The sequence below is a fragment of the Candida orthopsilosis genome (genome assembly GCF_000315875.1).
Source record: "Candida orthopsilosis Co 90-125, chromosome 1 draft sequence".
Classification (NCBI taxonomy): domain Eukaryota; kingdom Fungi; phylum Ascomycota; class Pichiomycetes; order Serinales; family Debaryomycetaceae; genus Lodderomyces; species Lodderomyces orthopsilosis.
This window is the reverse complement of record NC_018292.1, coordinates 526,896-547,569: the sequence shown is the minus strand read 5'-3', so window position 1 is coordinate 547,569 and position 20,674 is coordinate 526,896. Positions and strand designations below refer to the sequence as shown.

At 37.0% G+C, this 20,674-nt stretch overlaps 11 protein-coding genes and 1 non-coding gene across 12 annotated transcripts; 5 read left to right on the top strand and 7 right to left on the bottom strand. All coding sequences in view use genetic code 12, as the record gives it.

The window, feature by feature from the left end:
- Positions 1 to 58: 58 nt before the first annotated feature.
- CORT_0A02480 (Cex1 protein) lies at positions 59 to 2,413 on the top strand (the record flags this gene model as incomplete). Its single annotated transcript, XM_003866031.1, has 1 exon — positions 59 to 2,413. The coding sequence occupies one exon, from the start codon at positions 59 to 61 to the stop codon at positions 2,411 to 2,413; it is 2,355 nt and encodes a 784-aa protein (XP_003866079.1).
- Positions 2,414 to 2,928: 515 nt separating this feature from the next.
- CORT_0_Thr(AGT)_2 lies at positions 2,929 to 3,001 on the top strand. The gene has a single exon. It is a non-coding gene (tRNA).
- Positions 3,002 to 3,237: 236 nt separating this feature from the next.
- CORT_0A02470 (Pop1 protein) lies at positions 3,238 to 5,529 on the top strand (the record flags this gene model as incomplete). The annotated part of the gene is made up of 1 exon (XM_003866030.1): positions 3,238 to 5,529. The coding sequence occupies one exon, from the start codon at positions 3,238 to 3,240 to the stop codon at positions 5,527 to 5,529; it is 2,292 nt and encodes a 763-aa protein (XP_003866078.1).
- A 750-nt stretch (positions 5,530 to 6,279) lies between these two features.
- On the bottom strand, positions 6,280 to 7,287 carry CORT_0A02460 (Gtr2 protein; the record flags this gene model as incomplete). The annotated part of the gene is made up of 1 exon (XM_003866029.1): positions 6,280 to 7,287. One exon carries the CDS (start codon positions 7,285 to 7,287, stop codon positions 6,280 to 6,282), a length of 1,008 nt encoding a protein of 335 aa, XP_003866077.1.
- A 169-nt stretch (positions 7,288 to 7,456) lies between these two features.
- CORT_0A02450 (Dps1-1 tRNA-Asp synthetase) lies at positions 7,457 to 9,160 on the bottom strand (the record flags this gene model as incomplete). Its single annotated transcript, XM_003866028.1, has 1 exon — positions 7,457 to 9,160. The coding sequence occupies one exon, from the start codon at positions 9,158 to 9,160 to the stop codon at positions 7,457 to 7,459; it is 1,704 nt and encodes a 567-aa protein (XP_003866076.1).
- Positions 9,161 to 9,368: 208 nt separating this feature from the next.
- Positions 9,369 to 10,178, bottom strand: CORT_0A02440 (Tyw3 protein; the record flags this gene model as incomplete). Its single annotated transcript, XM_003866027.1, has 1 exon — positions 9,369 to 10,178. The coding sequence occupies one exon, from the start codon at positions 10,176 to 10,178 to the stop codon at positions 9,369 to 9,371; it is 810 nt and encodes a 269-aa protein (XP_003866075.1).
- Positions 10,179 to 10,375: 197 nt separating this feature from the next.
- On the bottom strand, positions 10,376 to 12,901 carry CORT_0A02430 (Sys3 protein; the record flags this gene model as incomplete). The annotated part of the gene is made up of 1 exon (XM_003866026.1): positions 10,376 to 12,901. One exon carries the CDS (start codon positions 12,899 to 12,901, stop codon positions 10,376 to 10,378), a length of 2,526 nt encoding a protein of 841 aa, XP_003866074.1.
- A 121-nt stretch (positions 12,902 to 13,022) lies between these two features.
- Positions 13,023 to 13,841, top strand: CORT_0A02420 (Syn8 protein; the record flags this gene model as incomplete). The annotated part of the gene is made up of 1 exon (XM_003866025.1): positions 13,023 to 13,841. One exon carries the CDS (start codon positions 13,023 to 13,025, stop codon positions 13,839 to 13,841), a length of 819 nt encoding a protein of 272 aa, XP_003866073.1.
- Positions 13,842 to 13,878: 37 nt separating this feature from the next.
- On the bottom strand, positions 13,879 to 14,313 carry CORT_0A02410 (Vps55 protein; the record flags this gene model as incomplete). Its single annotated transcript, XM_003866024.1, has 1 exon — positions 13,879 to 14,313. One exon carries the CDS (start codon positions 14,311 to 14,313, stop codon positions 13,879 to 13,881), a length of 435 nt encoding a protein of 144 aa, XP_003866072.1.
- A 268-nt stretch (positions 14,314 to 14,581) lies between these two features.
- Positions 14,582 to 15,637, bottom strand: CORT_0A02400 (hypothetical protein; the record flags this gene model as incomplete). The annotated part of the gene is made up of 1 exon (XM_003866023.1): positions 14,582 to 15,637. One exon carries the CDS (start codon positions 15,635 to 15,637, stop codon positions 14,582 to 14,584), a length of 1,056 nt encoding a protein of 351 aa, XP_003866071.1.
- A 288-nt stretch (positions 15,638 to 15,925) lies between these two features.
- CORT_0A02390 (Mse1 protein) lies at positions 15,926 to 17,476 on the top strand (the record flags this gene model as incomplete). Its single annotated transcript, XM_003866022.1, has 1 exon — positions 15,926 to 17,476. The coding sequence occupies one exon, from the start codon at positions 15,926 to 15,928 to the stop codon at positions 17,474 to 17,476; it is 1,551 nt and encodes a 516-aa protein (XP_003866070.1).
- Positions 17,477 to 17,497: 21 nt separating this feature from the next.
- On the bottom strand, positions 17,498 to 20,566 carry CORT_0A02380 (Smc5 protein; the record flags this gene model as incomplete). The annotated part of the gene is made up of 1 exon (XM_003866021.1): positions 17,498 to 20,566. One exon carries the CDS (start codon positions 20,564 to 20,566, stop codon positions 17,498 to 17,500), a length of 3,069 nt encoding a protein of 1,022 aa, XP_003866069.1.
- Between the last annotated feature and the right edge of the window lie 108 nt (positions 20,567 to 20,674).

Genomic DNA, 20,674 nt, shown 5'->3' with positions numbered 1-20,674 from the left:
TTATCAAAACAAAGAGCTATCACCACCAGATCAAATCCTAGCCTTTGCTTTCAACAAGATGAACTTTCTAAGCAAGACATTGAGCACCTTCACTGGTTCTTCAATTCCGTACACTTTCAAAGAAAAGGTAGTCGATCCTGTGACTCCAGTATTGACACAGCTTGAAACTGATCAAAATTCAATTTGGACTTTGTATAACGGCGTCAATCCAAAGGACTCTTCAGAAGTTTCAATATTTGAGTTTAACTTCCATGAACCAAAGACTCAACATTATGAACTACTAGCTCGTAATGCGTTTAAGAAATTAAAATTGATCAAATTTCCCGGAATTATTACCATTGTTGACTTTATTGAGAATGATTCCCACTTATACATCATTACAGAACGAGTCATTCCTTTGTCGGTCTATTTGGGGGGAAATGACTTAGATAATGATGCATTGGTTGCTGGACTTTATTCCATCGAAAAGTCACTAAAATTTATCAATGACGATTGTAATTCAGTCTACGGGGGCTTGAATTTTTACAATTCGGTATTTGTAAATCGACTGGGAGATTGGAAATTAATGGGATTTGAAATCGTTACCAATTTAACCTCGGACCCTGATCAACCTATTTATAGATTGAGTCAAAATTTGCCTCATTTTCAGCAACAAGATATTGATCATGATTTTATAAGACAAAATCCGAAAAAATTTGATGGGTTCAAATTGGCATGCTTTGTGTATGCCGTATTCAATGGGAAAGGGGTTGTTGACACCAATGTGAAATTACCAGTAAAATTGACGGGTCCAGTAAAAAGACTATATGCTAAACGTTCCACCATTGCTACTTTTGTCAAAGAATTGGATGGGTTCCACCAGCTCAATAAAGTTATCCAATTTGATCACCAATTGCATGAGCTACAATTTATGAATGATGGTGAGAAAATTGCTTTTTTCAAGTACGAGTTGCCACAATATATCGAAGATGATATATATCCTCCAGGCATGTTGAATTATAAGTTGCTTCCCGAGTTGATCCGCCAGTATAGACAGTTGATGAAGAGTGGAACTGCTGCTCCCAGTGCAGCATCTGATGCTAATGCACTTGACCCAGTAGCAAGACAAGAAACATTAACCACTATTCTTAATTTCATCGTCAAGTTTGGAACAAAATTGACACCAGAAGAGTTCGGTAGGCAAATCAAACCCATAATTTTTGAAAGTTTCAATCTTGCTGATCGATCTATTCGATTAATATTGTTGACACATTTGCCTGAGTATCAGGAATATCTTCTGGATTCAGAAATTCAATTGAAAATATTCACACCTTTGATCACCGGTTTCCAAGATACAAATTTTATGATAAGAGAAACTACATTAAAATCAATAACTATCATTATTGACAAGATTTCAGTCAAGCAGGTGAACCAGGAGTTACTCCGTATCTTGGCTAAGTCTCAAATGGATCCTAAGCCTTCAATAAGAGTAAACACGTTGATTTTGATAATCAAGATTTCATCCAAGATCTATTCCAACTCAAAGAATAATGTACTTATAACTGCATTATCAAAATCATTACGTGATTCATTTGTTCCTTGTAAAATCACGGCATTGAATGGATTCAAATCGCTAATTAATGAGTTTTCATTAGAGGAAATTTGCTCCAAGATTTTGGGGCATCTAGCCATATCTTTAATGGATAAGAAATCCGCCAAAGTTCGAAAAGAAGCTAAGGAAGTATTTGATCTTTATTTGAATTCCGTTGAGACTCATGCAAAGGAATTGCCAGATGTTGAACCCGATGAAGATGAAGAAGAACGTGAATTCTACAAACGATTTGCACCAGAACCACATGCCGAAGAAGAGGTAAACAAGGCCACAACAGAACCAACAAATTCAAATTCGGCTACAAATGGGGGTTATTTTGGATGGGGTGTAGTTAACAAACTAACCTCATTTGGGGGTGGAGCAACAACTGCCGATATTGCAGCTGGTGGTCAATTGAATAAAGATTTCAATCAATCGACCCCAGATATTACTCGGATTGGTACCCCTACACAGCAACAATTGCCAATTTTGGAGACACCAGTCAGTGTAAATACAGTTAGGTCTACCGATGGAGTTGAAGTCGGTCAGGAATGGGATGATGATTTCAATGATGGTTGGCTAGACAACGAAGAAACTGCAGGACCAAAGCCATTAGTTGAACCCGTTCGTAAATTAAATCTTGGCAAATCAACTGATATACATACATCTAAACCAGGAGCAAGCACAGCGAGAAAACCACTCGGTGTTAAAAAGCCAACTTCCTTGAGATTGGGACATGGTGCAAAGACTAATATGAATAAACCTAAATCCACATTGAATTTGAATTTAGCAGTTGCAACTGGTGATGATGGTGAAGAAGATGGGTGGGGAGATGGTTGGTGAATCAATAGTTTAACCTTTAGACGAGCTATTTACTTAACATATTTTAGACATATTTTAAAGGATTTAGTAGATTGTCTTTTGCCATTTTGCATAATGTACTACTCTTGGTATTATCAAAACTGGTTTACCTCTTCGTGTCCTTCGTTTTACCGTCAACCTAACATACTTAAGTTTGAACACCCTAAACCCCTTCCCCTGTCAACAGATACTGCTTTTGTTAGACTATTAACTTTATTTTGTAGAATAAAGAGAAACAACAATTTTTTGCAACCATTTTGGAAAAAATGTTCTTGACAAAACAGGCTTTTCAACAGAGAGGTATAATAAGCCACAATTCGTACCCCAATTGCTCTTTTAAAGTAAGTAGATACAAGAAATTAGGTATATTATGGCTTCGGAAGGGTAGTTTGTCAATAAGCTGCTTTCTATATTTGAAACTTTACGGCAAAACACGGCAATTTTGAAATAACACAAACACGATATGTTTCCACAAAAAAGTGAAAAATTCTGTACTCGCTCTTATGGCCAAGTTGGTAAGGCACCTCACTAGTAATGAGGAGATCGTAGGTTCGAATCCTGCTGAGAGCATTTGTTTTTGTTAATTTTTTACTATCCCAACCACTACTTACCCTCCTTATTACTTAGCCCTGGTTATACAACTCACTTCGGCTTAAGTACTCGTCTGAAGTGACAGCTTTTCAAAGGAAAAAATTTCTTCAATTCATTTGTGCGTGCAAAGATGTCATAAATTTTTATAGTTGGAACATAAACATAGGCAGAGCTTCATTGACTTCCCCATTCTTTCAAAAAACTAACCCATTCACATGAGTAACCAACATCGTAATGATAAGAAAACACACTTGAATAAAAAGAAAACCAGACTTTACAACAGCCGTAACATAAAAGCACAGAACAATGATTCTTCTTACAACCTGGTAGACACGAAATTAAATGTACCTGAATTTCTTGAGTCCCGAAAGTACGAAATCAATGCATTCGAGTTGTCACAATTGAAAAGCAAACAAGCATTGAACTCACGATGCTTTCAGAATTTGCCTCGACTGATGAGACGAAGAGCTGCATCTCATCATATAAGTCGAATTCCGAAACGATTGAGATCAAAGGCGATGAGGGAGATGAAAGGGGCTAATGCACCATCGAAAAAGGTTGCCAAGGGGAGAAGACTATACAAATTGTTACAGAGACAGAAAATATTGAAGGTGGCATCAAAGATGAAGAAAGAAAGGTATGCGCCCGGTGATATTTGGACAAAATGTAACATACGTGCTCGTTATAAAGAAATTTCGAAGGCTTTAGACAACAAATGGAATCCGCTGGTTAGAAGGCTTAACAATTCTGTTGGTGCTTTTGATCATTCAAAAGTATATTCTTTGGCCGAACCTCCACCAATAAGCATAAAGTACGGTAAAAGGCAGCAAAAGTTTGCATGGATACCGACCCATATCTGGCATGCGAAACGATTCAAGATGTCTAAAAGGTTTGATTTTCAAGTTCCATATACACCAACACAAAAGTGTTTCAAATTAATGAATAGACAAAACAGATACAAAGCTGTTTGTTTTGATACTTCTTATAGGGGGTCATTGGTACTCACATGGCGGCAGAACGAAAGCTTGCGGCAGTTTTTACACGGTTTATTGGAGATAGGGCCCGTACCCTCGTCAATATTGAGTGGAAAGAGATCGTACACTGGATTGATTTATATTCAACATAAACCTCTTGCTTTTGGTACTGTTTACATCTCACCAGGAGAAATTAAGCAGATGTTGTTGCAGGTTCAAACTGACAACTATGGGGAATTTTTAGAATCCCTCAAAAACCACGCGTTGCTCAGCTTGCCTCAGGTGGAAATTTCAGATTGTCGCTACAGTTTAGGGAGCATTGATTTATCGGGCCCCTTGAGCTTAGAATATCTAAGCAAGATTCTACATTTGCGGGACACATCTGAGGAGTTCAAAACCACTTGGGCATCGCTATCTTCCCATAGTGATAACTCCTTGATACCAATAGGAACCACAGTAACTCTCGAAAGCTACGATCCTCGTCTTTGGAATAAGGCAGCAAAGTTTCCCATAAAAAGTGAAAAGGATATTTACGATACAGTGATACAACTAAATAACAACAGTATTGTTGATCCTGCAACAATTTTATCATTGTTTTCATCTGAGGGAAGATACAAGTCCTACGAAAACCAGTTGTCAATCAAAGACTTGGGAAGGATTCAAAGCCATGGAACACCTTTTGAAAAAGTTCTGCACAGCAAAATTCCTCTTTTGTTGACAAAAACCGCATCGCTAAGGTGGTCCTTGGTTTGTCCCTGGTATTGGACTTTACCCATTTGGATCCAATTGGTAAAGATTCCAGGTATCAAAGCTGGAGGGTTGAAACAAATTTATCAGTTCAATTTTGAAAATCACAAGCTTACATACCCTTATGATTATCCGTGGACAGATGAAGGGCAAAAGTACAATTGCATGATTGGGGACTTGAGTCGGGAGACAGATGTCAGAAAGCCCAGGAAACTAGTTTCCTTACAGAAGTCCGAGGATCGTTTCAGCAACCTTTATGATGCTTACACTTGTGATTGGCATAATTTGAGATGTGCTATGTTTACAATACAGTCGACCAAAGAGGAAAATTGGTTAAGACGTTCTAGCACATATAGGTCCACCTTAGGCTCATTTGCAATTGAGATTGGCCATACAGTCTTTGCTAATAAGAATCAAGATAAACACAAAAGTGCTGTATGTGTCGTGAATCTTTCCATAGCAAAACAGGCAAGTCAACCTATAAGAACTGATGATTCTGGCGTATTGGTGGACAAAATACCCGTAGTTCAAGTTTCCCTCAAGGTGTTGGGAGAGGGAGTTATTGAAAACAATGCACGAATTTATGAAAAGAAAGTCTGCAAGGATGTACATGTAGTTGGGTTTGTGACTACAGGCGGCATGAATTTAAATGAAGGTAAATTTACTGGACTTGGTGCAGTTTATTTGACACCATATATGTTGAAGAATCTTAGCGGTCCTGTTTATGTGAGAAACCCAGGGAAGGAATTGATGTATGCCTGCCAATACCAATTTATAGATCAATAGTAATACTTGGTATGTTTGAATTACATGTATGGGTGGTAGCACCTTTTCCACTTTATTTCTTCCCACACTCTACATCGTGCGACTATAAATACTTCGCAACCCTCCCCAATTTTTTTTCAACACTTTTTTTCCCCTTTTTTTTCTTTTCTTCATACTTACCTTGAGATATTGCAGGAGATCAAGTAGTCTTGTAATCATTTATTAGATCCAGAGGCATTGCACATTTTCCTTACACTCCTACTGATTGTTCCTTCGGAGCTGACGTGTGGAGAGTGGAAAGAACGCCATGGGTTGAAAAATGCCAACTTTCATTAATGGTTCAGTTGTTCATTCTGTGGTGTATGAATGCTTTGAAATTTCGCCTGCCTGTCAGGATGATTTGGAGGAGTTGTTCTTACCGCGGAGGCAGTTGAATCAGAGAGTGTGGGTCTTTTAATTTTTGGTTTCTTACATCACACCTAACTTTGAATTTGTTTTCTAGTTGATCAATTGTTGGCGTTAGCGCTGACATCGAATAATTGGAAACAGATGTTGCTTGTGTGACATCGAAGGAGGGATAATTGTACACAGTGATTTTCGTCGTGTGCTGGAGTTAAAGCTCAGTTTTTTATAGTAAATGCTTTAATACAGTTTCCAGTTTTGAATCAATTATGTAGCGAGGAATCTTACTATTCTTTTGATCTGTTGAGTCAAGTGTTTACTATACCTCAAGTCTCTTTCTATATATTTACTACAATTCGTCTTTTCGATTTAACGTTTTGGCGTCCACATCTTTATCAACGCCTGCTTAAACAAGTCAACATTATATTCTATAATTGTCAATGATTTTTCTGAATCGGCTGCTGTATCATTAAAACCCTCATTTCGTATCAATGCCACCAAAGCCAACCCTCTTATCATTTGCTTTAAATACAATGTAGACCCACTTGATAAATGACTTACTGATCTTAACTCTTTATTTCCATCAGCGCCTTTGACTCCACTTTTGTTGTTGTTTTGATCATTTTCGATATACAAATCATCCAAGTCAATTGTTATATCAATAAATTCAGCACATACTTCGTAAGTTTGTATATCAACTGGCAGTGAATCAGTGGCCACATATATCTTAGAATTAACGTCAAATAGAAACACTTTATCAATACTTGAATGTTGAACGAGGTTATCCAACATATGTTCCAATGAAGGTAATTCCGGTATCAAACGTTGAACAATTCTTGAAAAGGCTTCGTATACCGAATGATCAAAGATTGAAGTCAAGTAAAAACTCACCAGGACTCCTTCCAACCCCAAATCTAGTAATTCATCACCTGTTCTTTGCATGATATCTTGTTGTGCATCCATTCTATAATCTTCGCTCAACCCATCGACTTTATGTATCAAAACTTCTATATTTATCTTTGGATTGACTCTATATGCAAAATCAATAATCATGGATAAATTTGTCAATGCATTTAAATATTCATCTTGCGAGTCTATAACGTATACTAAAGCACCAACGGAGGAGAATAGTCTTTCTGAGTCATAGTTTGGCTCAAAGTAGTTCAACTGTCCGGGAAGCTCCATTACTGACAAATCAATTAACGAGGAAAATTGTTCATTTGTGGGTTTGGAAGTACTTTCGAGATACAATGTATCTAGTGGTTGCATGTTGTGGAAAACGACTTTGCATATTGAGGATTTACCACTTCTTCGCAATCCCATAAGCAATATAGTTGCATTGGTATCTTTCGGAGGGGGTACAATTGTAGCCTCCATGGTGTATGTTTGCTAGTTTGGTGGGATTGCGCTGTAATCGTTTATTCGTTCATCGGGGAGATTTTATCAGCGGATTTTTCCATCAACCGCCAAAAAGTCGCACTTGCAACACTTAATTTACTACAATACATCAGTAGAGCATATATAACATTAATATACATTACAATACTTATGGTCTTAATCTCTTTGGATCTCTTGGGAACAACGAAGCACGACGGATGTTTTTCAAGTCCAAGAAGAACATAACCACTCTCTCCAACCCGATACCACCACCTGCATGAGGAGGACATCCATAGGTGAATGCATCAACATAGTCATTCAAACCTGGGGTATTTGGATCAACTTCATGTACCCTCATTCTTTCCTTTAATAATTCTGGGTCATGAATACGTTGAGCACCTGACAAGATTTCCTCACCTCTCATGAAGAAATCATATGAGTTTGAGTATCTTGGATCTTCAGCATCTGGCATGGTATAGAATGGTCTGACAGCCAAGGGGAACTTATCCAAAATGTAGAAATCAGTGTCGTATTTTTCACGAACCAATTTACCCAACAACTTTTCATTCTCGGTGGACAAATCTTCAAAGTCATCAACTTCTTTACCAGCTTCTCTCAACATAGCAATACCTTCTTTGAAATGTAATTTGACCATGTTGATCTTGAACTCCTCAACTGGGAATTGTTTTCTGACAGTGGCAATTTCCTTACCATATCTTTCTTTCAATTCAGTAAAGATGAATACAAACAAGTCTTCTAAAACTTGCAAAACTTCATCATAATGTTCCTCGAACGCCATTTCCAAATCTAATCCAGTGAATTCAGTCATGTGACGATGTGTGTTTGAGTTTTCGGCTCTGAAAACTGGAGCAACTTCAAATACCCTTTCGAAATCACCAGCAATCAATTGTTGCTTGTACAATTGTGGAGATTGTGCCAAGAATGCAGATCCTTTGAAATAGTTGATTTCAAAAACATTTGAACCACCTTCAGAAGCAGCTCCAATAATCTTTGGAGTATGAATTTCAGTGAATCCCTTCTTTGACAAAAATTCTCTGAACAACTGTGAAACACCAGATTGAATTTTGAAAATTGCTTGATTAGTAGGTGTTCTCAAGTCAATAACTCTCGAGTCCAACCTAGTGTCCAAGTTGACAACTGGTAATCCTAATTCTTCAGCCTCTTGTTCAGTTCTTGATGCATCTTCTAATAAAAGTGGCAATTGTTCTGGAGTCTCTTGGATGGTGTAAATCTTGGTGATGTGAATTTCTGCATCTTGAACAGTTGCTGACTTGACCAATTCATCGACTTTGGCTACTTTACCTTCTACCAAAACAATACTTTCCAAACTGATACCTCCTGCCCACTTTACCATTTGTTTTGAGATAGCCTTGTCATCAGTTTCCTTATTGGTCTTTAACAAAGCTTGAATGATATTGGTTTGTTGTCTCAAGGCAAAGAATACCATTGTGGCACCTTGCTGTCTGGTTTTATGGACTCTTGCTCTGAGGGTGACAGTTTCACCATCGTTTGCAGCTGACAAATCAGCAATTTGTGATCTCTTTACATTTGACTTTGATGATGAATTAATAAGAGGTAATTTCCCATAGTTAGCTTTGGCTGGATCATTGGCAGCTTCTTTCTCCCTGGCTTCTTTCTCTTTAGCTAATTGAGCTTCTCTTTCAGCTTTCTTTGCTTGTTTTTCCTTCTCTTTTTGCAATTTCTTTAATGCTTTCTTTGACAATGGTTGTCCATCTTCACCCAAGATAACTTCTTCATTTTGTTCTGAAGATAAACTTTCCTGTTTATCGGCTGGTGTTTCAGCCGGCTTTTCATTGATAGTCAAGTTTTCCAACTTTTCTGACGCAGACATTGCTATAGATTTGCTATGGGTTTAAAAGGAGAATATAGATGGGTGAAAAATTATAATAAAATTTTCGGAGACTGAAAAAGAGGTGACATTTTTTTTGTCTTTCATGCAGTTATGAATCATCATAAATCATCACTACAAAGAAGCTTCGAGAGGTGTTCTATAACCATCCTTGTCCATTAATTACATATACAAGTTGACAAAAACTCAGTTAAAGAGTAGCTTCTTTAGCTTTTCTCAATTCTTCTTTTCTTTTCAAACCTTCTTGTTTCATTCTAGCTCGTCTTTCTTCAATACTTTCCCATTCCTTTCCCTTTTCACTCTTATGATTTGAGTCATCGGCTTCATCACCTAAAGATTTTTTCTCCAGATTAATGATACCCTTTTCAATTGCTAGGTATAACTGGTCCAATTTCTTGAAATTTTCTCTAAATCTATCAAATGACACATTGGTGATATACTTCAAATAATCTTCAGTGACGAAACATCGATAAATATCACCATCTCCCAAGTATCCAACTGGTACATCCAATTTTATTGAAGTTCTGATTGCAACATTGTAATTACTTCCTATTCCACTTTCTCTAAACCCACAATTCATGGCAACGGAATACAACTTGTTAGCTGTAGCTTGGTCTCGACATTTGACGTGCAATATTAGAGCTTCAAATTTGTACAATATCGATCTGGCGTCATATGATGATGTAGGGTATTCATGCACGTACTGGAAATCTATCGATTTGTACCAATTCTCAAGGTTTGAAGTATCGTGAGTGACAAAGATCCATTTTCCTTCATTACCTTTCAGTACGAGCTTATTCTGAGTGCCTTCCAAGTATACTGAAACTCGTCCTGAGCATGATGATGTAGTTACCATATCACGGTGTGAATTGATCAAATTGATTATTGGTATGCAATGTTCGTCTATAGTTCCTTTTGGAGACGCATCCAAGTTTTCAGGTCCATTTATTGATATCTCTTTAAGTATACTTTGCTTCTTCTGAGCGAAAGAATCTTGCATCGTGGTTAGATTGAGATGGGGTGTGCTATATTTGATGCTAAGTATTTTTTCAGATGGAAAAATTGCGCAGGAACAAAAGGGCGCCGTAACAAAGTGGTTGCAAACACCACAGTAACTGCAAACTATAACAAAGTGACATTGTTTGTATTTACATTCATCATGCTACATATGTAACCTAATCTAGCTCCTCACCAGTATTATTTTAAGGCAAGTAAGAATTTGTTCTCATCCTCCCTGGAGAATTGAAACAACGTCTTTAAAACAGGCAACAACTGTTCTCGTTGCTCTTTATGCTCAAAATAACCAAGCAAAACATTTTTCAAATATGCTATGTTCGTTTCGGTCTGTTTTTCTTTTTCCTTCTTCTCATCCATACTCTCCCTTTCGGTTCCATTCACAGAAGATGTGACACTTTCAGCTGATCCACGTCGACTTTCATTATCCTTCATTAGTCTGTATTGTTGAGTTAGAAGTTTGTAGTTTTTCGAAAGTCTTTCAAACTTTGCAATATTTTCCTCATTTAGCTTCTTCAAAGTAGTGTTTAGTTTCTCATAATCTTTGACCTTGTTTGATGAAGCTGATAACGCTTCCCTTAGTGTATCTATTTGCCGCTGTAATTCAGAGTCCATTTGGCTATTATCAACAGCTGTTTCATTATGCGATACAAAAGCTACATTTTTGAGTCTTTCTTCAAGGTCTGCAATGCGTTGTTTATGCTCGTTTAATATTGTGTTTAACTCATTAATCTCCTTTTCTTTCTTCTTGATCAACTGAGCACTGTTCCTCTCCATCTCACTCTTCTCATCTTCTAACCTCCTAAGCTCTAATTTGTGATCAGATTCTTTCTGTTTCATCATCTCATCAGCCTCAATTAACAATCGCCTCAAATTTCCCCCTTCTCTTGTCTTTTCTTGTAACAAGTTTCGACTCTCTGATAAGTCATCTTCTAAACTTTCAATTCGTAAGTTGTATTCCTTCGATTTCATGGTTAACTCATCATATTGCCTCTTATACAGTTGGACATCATTACCAGCTGACAGTTTCTCCGATAACAATGAATCTAAACTTCTACGTGTCTTGTCCAATTCATTACGAATCTCCTGTTTTTCTTTTTGAAGTTTTGTTAATTGCAGATTTAATGATTTTTCATTTTCAATGAAGGACTCTTGCTTGGTTAAAAGTTCATTCTTATTTTTAAGTAAGCCCATATAGTTGCCTTGTAATTCATTATTTGTGTTTTCCAACTTGTCAATCTTTGATTGAAGTGCGGCGTTGCTTTCGTTTAGAGACTCTAGTTTAGACTTGAGTTCTTTTATTGTCTCTTCCTTGTGACTTAAGTTGGACTGCAATGACGATATCTCCAATTTGTATGAAGTGTCATTGCTTTTGAACTTAGACAATTCTTGTAATCGCTCCTCCAACTTCATTCTTTCCCCCTTTTCTGCAGTCAATTCCTTTTCGGTGATATCTAGTTTCCCATTTTGGTCTTGTAATTGCTTTTTCAAGGTCTGTATTTCCTTCCGAAGATTGTCTTCCGATTGCTTATTTGCCATTTGTTCTTTATGTGATTCATCTTCTAGGGAAGTAATTTTAGCTTGCAAGTCTTTTGCTTCTTTGGTCTTCAGTGTCACTTTATCTTTCACGGACTTCACCTCCTCAGTCAAAGATGATATCTGCAATCGAAGCTCAGTATCGGAAGAAGATATATCAGCTACACCCCCATTTGAATCGCTTTTGTCTCTCAGTTTCAACTCTTTGATTTGATCCCTTGCGGTGACTAAGTCATTTCCAATATCTTTCATCAGATCTCTCAAATCCTCAATTTCCTCTTTCTTTTCTGCTAAGGATTTGTTTGCAGCCTGAAGTTTTGCTCCAAGTTCTTCAAGTTCTTTGTCCTTCTGCAGAAGTCTATCTTTTAGTTGTGTTAATTCTTCATTGTTGGCATCAGCCAGTGATTTTAGTTCATCTAGTGTCTCAACCTTCTCATCATTTCCAACTGAGTATTCTATCTCTCCGATTCTTTTTTCGAGTTTGTCTTTCTCTTCTTTGATAGTTTTAACTTCGTTTTCACGCTCAGCAATTTGTCCCTTTAATCCATCATTTTCTTTTTTCAAATCTTCAATTTTTCGAAATACCGTATCTTCTCCTTCTTCTTCATACTTGGCAATTTTGAAAGTTAGCACAGAGTTTTCCTTTGTCAATTTTCTAATTTCATTTTTTTGCATCTTTGTTTTCTCATTCAATCCATTGAGATATTCAACAAGAGTTTTTGCATCAGAAATCGACGAAACGGGCGTGTTTTCTCGAAGCACATTTTCGAAAACTTTGATCAATTCTGTCTTTTTCTTTTCAACTTTGTAGGCTTCCAACAAAATGGGATATTTATCTTCATACTTGGCAAACTTTTTCATTTTCGATTTAATAGCAGGAGGGAGTTCTTCGAGATTGACTGACCCAACAGGAGGCGTACTCTGTTTCGAACTTGATGCACTTTGTTCGCCATTGTTGGCAGGCGTTGACACTCGAGGTTGCAAATCTGATTCCAGCTCGTCTTTTGGCTGGGTCAATTGGTTGGAATCGGGTGTTTCAGCTTGTAATATTTTTGCATTTCGTTGTAATTGAGCAAATGGATCTGGCTTTTGTTGTGATTGGTTTGGTTGCTCGGTTAAATCGTTTAGACTTTTGGCCACATCCTCAGAGAAATTACGTATTTTCGAGAACATGTCCTTTTTCAATCTCTATGATGTAATGGTTAGGTTTGATCTTTGATATATAACTCTCTTCAACAATAAATGCTGTCGTTTTTTCCGATACAAATCTTTTGTGTTATCTTCTATAATCTAAATGGTCACATATCAAAACGACAACCATCACCACCCATCCTACAACATGGCATTTAGCAAGAAAGAGATTAAAGCTTTGTTCTATAAGATACAAGCTGCTCTTGATGAGATCGATGAAAGCGTAGAGGAGAGAACTAAGTTACATGAACTTGATCTAAAACCTTCCGCCAATGATAATGAAGAGTTGATCAATCTAATTCACAAGACTATTGAAAACTTCGAGTTAGCACAGGCAGAAGTAGAACACCACAAGGACGAAGACTTATTTGATCAACTCAAGCGACTCTCCGATAAATACACGGACCTTTACCCTAGTCTTCAAAACGATGCTGATATAGATGCACCAGAGTTTAACTATGAGACCCCCAAACCTACCAAAGCAACTACAACTAAAGCAGTAAGATTCAAAGATGATCCAGAGGAGCCCATAACTTCTGATATGATGGGTACTCAACCATTTCAACCATATAGAGACGATCCAGGGGAATCAGCTGACGAAGAAGAGGTGGATTCACGATCAAATCATCAAATGTTTGCTGAGCATCAACAAACAATGATGCGACAAGATCAGGATTTGGATTATTTACACCAGCTGATAAGTAGGCAACATATGATGGGAAAGGATATTGATCAAGAGTTGGATGAACAATTGATCATTTTAAATGATTTGGAACAAGGTGTTGATAATTCTAGTTTTAGAATCCAACGAGCTACAACTAGATTAAATGATTTCAGGCGAATGGCAAGAGAGAATGGGAGTTTAACTACAATTATAATTCTAACCATCATTTTAATTCTTTTATTAGTTGTACTTAATTAGACAATTAAAAATATCCAAACATAGCTGCCCTCTCTCATTAAAAGTTGAAATCGTCATTTTCCTCTTCTTCATTATTGAAAAACCAAATAAATATGATTATATCTAAATATACAATTAACCCCCCAGTGACACTTAGTATAAATGATTCCAATCCAATTAAATAACAATGATATAAACTCCAAGGTAAAGCAATACCACTAATGATTAAAACTCCTGTAGTAAACCTAGCAAATTCTTGTAAAGGACTAGCATTGCCTTCATTCGAAGTGCCATAGTCATTAAATGTGAGGAAATTGTTATCTCTTGAGTTCTCTATTGCATTTGCTATTATATTTGGTAATGGTGCCGATAAGAAAATGGCAATAACCCAAAGTGGCTTGTAGTTACTGTATAAAGCACATGATAGTAATATTAATAGGAATCCAGACGCAAGAAAGGCGGATAGAAATATAATCTTATTCAATGGATTCATGTATAGTGGACTGCTTTGTTTGTATAATATTGTTGTTGGTCTCTGCAGATCGATTTCTGTCTCATTCTCACTCTATATTATGGAAACCAGTCGGTGCTACCAACAATAATAAAAATATACACATGTAAGTCAAAGAAACTCAAATCAAACCAAAGAAGACAATGTTAAACACGTTATAAAACTATATACGATCAAATATAAAAGATTTCTTCAATCTTATCCAGAAGTAAAATCCTCACCCTCGTGGCCCAAATACGCTAATATTATCCTATTTCCAAAACCAACCTTTATTGGCATAATTTCCAGAACCAGAAGAAGAGTTTTCCGTGTGCTCTTCGACATTAGCCCAATCCGTAGCACCAATCGGCTTCAGCTTTGTAATCTTTGTAACTACACAGTTACCATCATTGAAACATTCTTGTTTTGTCTCAACATACTTTACTTCGTTTGTGCCCATGTCAGTAAACACATTAGATTTAATTGATGTTGAAGTGACATACTTGTCGTTATCAGCTGACTCTGATTGTTTTTGCTTCAACAGTTCCAACACTTTAGATTTTTTAGCAGCCCTTGCCTTAGCCTCATCTTCTCTTTTCTTCTTCAACTCAGAATACTTTTCTTGTCTCCAGGACAAGTAATCTTCATAAGTGTTGAAGAATGTACCTTTGTCCTTCAAATCTATAGCCTTGCTGTTTTCGTTTGCCCCAAGCTCATTCATATACTTGAAGAAGTCCTCTTTGGATACAACTGCATCACCAAAGTACTTTTTCTTAAAATCCAACACATCCACTGGAACTTCAGCTTCGGGGAAAAGACATCTCCAGTACCCTTGATCATCCCATAAAGCTTTTCCTCTCTTATCCAAACAATCATTGTATTGTCTGGTTGAAGGACCCTTATAAGCACGATATCCGAAGGGCGTTGATCCGAATTTGAAGGGGAAGTTTCTGAAGCCGTCATTGTTCCACAAATCCAGTAAAGTAGGTTTTCCCGAATCAGAATTCAAATCAGCATCTCTGGTTTGATAAAATGGAGGGAAATTGAAAAAATGTGGCTTGCAATCATTATAATCGTTGTAGTCGCGAGTATCCTTAGGACTAAACAACCAATTAAAAGACCATTCTCTTGCTTTATCATTCAATTCTCTTCCGGCATCAAACGAAGTATCAATTATGGCGTTGGTCAAAGTCCCAATGCTTGACATAATCTTGTCAAAGCTTTCAACATATTTGTCTAAATCACCAACTGAGTTTGACGATTCTAAATCAATTTTATCTGAGGAGTCATCGTAAAAAGATGTATTTTTGTTATGTCTGTTACACATTATGGTAGTAGAGTAAACCGTATAAGTAAGCAACTATTAAATATTAATATTGTTGTGTTTGAAGTTCTTAATTGGGTAAATGTGGATTTTCTATTCTGTTCTAAAATTGAGGATCCTTCTCTTCCTTATATAAAACAAATCATTCAACAGTGGCGCTTTTTGAGATCACACAAAAGTCATGTCAACTTCCGACAACGCTACCAAACAATTTAGGTATATAGAGAAGAACTAAGTGAAAAAAAAGCACCAGGGACATGCATTCCAAAGTGCCAAAGCACCAACTACTATATGTGGAAATATCCTATTCGACTAAATATACGGTCCAAACTGCGATGCTTTACCAAACGTCGCTACTACAGTCAATTCGATCTTGACGAAATAGAAGCACCGAAAAGAAAATCAATCAATCCTGATACTCCAGCGCGTACAAGATTTGCCCCATCACCAACAGGATTTCTTCATCTTGGGTCCTTGCGGACGGCATTATACAATTACTTACTTGCCAAAAATACGAAGGGACATTTCATAGTTCGAATTGAAGATACTGATCAGAATAGACTAGTGGAAGGAGCGGAACAAAATATATTTGATACTTTGAAATGGTGCAAGTTGGATATCGACGAGAGTCCCATTCATGGAGGACCATATGGGCCATATAGACAATCCGAGCGTAAGGAGATATACCAGAAATACGCACAAATATTACTAGAAAATGGGCTTGCTTACAAGTGCTATTGCTCGAAGGAAAGATTACTTGAATTGCGAGAAAGTGCAAAATTGTTGAAACCACCTACAAATGTGACTTATGATAGAAAATGCCTTAGTAAACATGTCCCAGAAGAAGGATCTTATATAATCAGATTCAAATCGCCATACAATTACCCTAAATTTACTGACTTGCTACATGGAGAGTTGAATTTACAACCGCAGTACAACTCTAAGGATCAACGATATGACGACTTCGTAATTATCAAAAACGATGGCATGCCTACATACCATTTTGCAAATGTTGTTGATGACCATCTCATGAAAATAACCCATGTGATTCGTGGAGAAGAGTGGCTACCTTCCACACCTAAGCATATTGCATTATACGATGCATTTGGATGGACACCACCAAAATATATACATATTCCCTTGTTGACATCTCTACAAGATAAGAAGTTGTCGAAAAGAAAAGGTGATTTCAATATATTTCTGTTGCGAGAACAAGGTATCTTACCTGAAGCTTTGGTTAATTTCGTTGCATTATTCGGATGGGCCCCACCAAGAGAATTGAATGTGAAATCAAGTGAAATGTTCAATTTGGATCAGTTAGTGCAACAGTTTTCTTTGGATCAGTTGACGAAAGGCAATGCCAAGGTGAGTGATTCGAAATTACATTTTTTCCAAAAGGAGCATTTTCAAAGAATTCTTCAAGATGAAGATGCATTGAAAACGTTAGTGGATAAATTCTACCCAAAATTTAAGGTTCTCAGTAAAGGCAAGAGCGTGGATTACCTCCTAGCTTTGTTACACGATCTTGGTCCGAACTTGGATAGTATTCAGGGAGTAGCAGATCACAGATATCTTTTTGAAGATGTCGACTACACAAATGTCAAACCACCAAAAAATATTACTCAAGCAAAGCAAATTGTCGATGATATAATAGTGAATGGTATCGATGACGCCATTGAGAGATTATCCTCGCAAGGAGTCCCCAAAAAGACCATTTTCATGACCTTAAGGACTGCACTTAGTGGGGGTAAACCAGGGTTACCAATACCTGCATTGATATCCCTTCTAAGTGAAAAAGAGTGTTTGAAACGGATATCTTCATATAGAGATTCTTTACTGTAATTAAACTTGTAAATACTAGATTTAAACAGGAACTAGTCTATTAACGTAATCCAAAAAGCTAGTCTCACGTTGATCATTATTCTCTTCAATCATTGGACCAGTAAAGATACAATGAACAACCATATCTGGGTGGTAATACAATCCCGTCAATAATTTCGGAGTAACCAAGAAATATTGAGACTTGTTGTTCTGACACGCGGTGTGAACAAGATATCTATGTGCCATTTGTTCATTTTTAGGATCCATACCTTGATTAATTTCATCAACTATCCTGAATGGAGCATCAGTTAATCCTTGTAATGACATGATGTAGAATATAGTAGAAACAGCACGTTCACCACCAGATTGCGATTGATTGTCCAACACTTTCAATTCCGATTCTTGTCTAAATTTAACCAAAATTTGCAATTTCCAATCCTTAAATCGATCAGCTTTTGACAATTCAACTCTTCCTTCACTAGCAACTTTTGAAAATCGTTTACTAAATGCCAATGAAATCTTGTTGACAAACTTTGTCAAATCACGACCCCATTCAGCTGAAATAGTCTTGATACGTTCATCTAAATCACGTTTATCAGATTCATGTTTAGGCAAATCGGTTTCTGCAAGTTCAATTTCTTGAACAATTTGACGTAAAGATGTAACGGACCCTTGATCACCAACAGACATAACTGACAATTCATCTTCCAAGTGCTGAATCTTGGTTTTTATGGTGTGCTCGGAGAAAGTGTCACTCTCAAGATATGGTTTTGCGAATTCGGAAATCTGCAATCTCTCTTGTTCAGTTAGTGAGTCATGCTTCTCCTTATACTCTTTGTATTCGGGGGAGGTTTTTATTTCATCATACTGTTTCTTGTATCTTTTAACGTCATTTGCTAACTCCTCTTTTATCAGTTCAAGTGATTCAATCAAGCTAATAGCAGATGCCAATTTGTTACGCAAAATTGTCAACTTGAGTTCCTCGAACTTACACTTTATCTGAACATCAGAAAGCGTTGTGTGTTGTTGACTCATTTCCATTGACGTTTGAGCCAACTCTCTATATTGTTCAGCAACCTTGTGCTCATAGTGGTTAATCTTACGCGAGTAATCTTTGTTTGAATCTTCCTCCAACTTGTGCTCCTTTTCCTTCTTTGAACTAATTTTAGCCTCCAAGTTTGTAACCGCAGTCATCATTTGTTGAATTTTCTGCTGTTCATTCTTGATTTCAGACATTTCATAACGAATTGTACGAATATCTGAGGTGTATTGTTCGATCTGTACTTTATGATTCTGATAAGCTTTTCTCTTTTCTGAAATTTCTCGATTGAACCTCTGTACATTACTATTGATTCTTTGTTTGTCTTGCTCCGAAATGCCTGACACGGCAAAAAACTGGGACTTTCCAAATTTTTCAGATTCGTAGTAAACTTGCTTAGAACCATACTTTGAAGTACGAATGTTGAACAAGGTATCACCTGCAACAAATTTTTTGAAAGGAGCATCTGATGATTTTGTCAACCTATCAACTTGCTGTGGACTCAATTGATCTTTTGTAACTGGTATAGTGTGGATCTTTGAAGTGTTGTAAAGCATACTGAGTACTTCCTTTGGACCAGTTAGAAAATCTGACAAGTAACCGTCAAATCCAAACGATCTAAGCTCTTGTTTTGTATAACGTGGTCTAGGCAATTCGTTATTTTCAACCATTCTGAGTGGAATATTCAATCTCGTTTCTTTGGAAAACTTGCTTAGCTTATCATACCCTTCCCGATTTTTTGTTGTAAATGCAAACAAGGTATTATTATCTATAATTTTTTCCATGGCTGGTGCAATTGATTTATCAGTAACATTACATGAAATTATTGGAGCCTCAAAGTAAACCAAATCAAGATCGGTTGCATTACGGAGCTTGCGATGTGCTTTAAAAGATTCATCCCGAAGTCGGTAGCTTTTCCCTTGAGCCGCCGACAATAACAACTCTAATTTATCATTTCCTTGCAATTTTGATTCCTCACGTTGCATGTTTCGTGTCAAATTATTCAAGTCTGATCGCAAATCACTTGTCTGATTGTTTTCATCTCGGAGTTTCTCCTCCGTTTCACGTAGTTTGGCTCTTGTATCGGCATACTTGATATTGAGAACTTGCAATTGATCTTTATCGACCCTTTCCATAGTCTCAAGTTGATCATTTAAATTTATCAATTCTCTTCTCACTTCCTCTAATTCACGTTTCTTCAGCTCAGATTTAGCACTATAAGATTTCAAAGAGGCAAGCAGATCAGAGATTCCATCCTGTGCTTTCATTAGCTTGCGTTTGTACTCATCGATTTTCTTCAACACGCTGTCTCTGTCTTTTGTTGCATCCTGAAGTTTCCTTCTTTGTGATTCGATATCACGTTCGAGATATGATACGTTCTTCCTTAGTGGATCAAAGTTCTTATCAAAAGATGTGTATCTGTCCTTAGCCTGATCATATTGATCTTTCAATTCTGCACGCTTATTCCTTAAGTCATTGTATCTTGCATAAGGCAACAAAGTCCTATGAGTTTCAATTTCCTTAGCTTTTCTGTCATATTCTTGCAACTTTTGTACCTCTTCTTCCAATTTGGATCTCTGGGAGCACAAATGATCTAACCTTTTCCTTAGTTTTTCAATTTCGATCTGATAGTCTTGACTTCGGGTATCTTTTTCAATCAAATCTTCGTGCAATGTGAGTAAGTGACCATCCTTCAAAGTCCTTTCAGTTTCCAACAATAACTTTTCAGGAGACAACCCAGCAAATTCTGCAACTCTTTCTTGCGGCAAAAAGTGACAAAGATTATCTAATTGTATATTGAACTTGCGCCTCAATTCTCGAACTGCGCTTTCGGTGCTCCTTTTATTATTAATAGTCCACACCGAGTCCTTTGCGGAAAAGTCTCTCTTTATCACAAGGGGTGGTTTACCAGGAAAATTTTCCATCGTGATCTCGACAACGGCTCTATCGTGCCCTGTTTTAATCATAGATTTCAAGTTCTTCCGTTTGATTAAATCAATCTTCCCAGCAAGCCCAATACATATAGCTGCAACCAAGGTTGATTTACCGCTACCATTGGGGCCAATAATCATATTAAGGGTAGGAGATAGAACAAATTCTGTGTATGAGTATGTTGTGAAGTTCCAAACCTTGATTTTCCTCAAAAACCCCGGCTGAAAGGGCACTTTTTCCCCAACCTT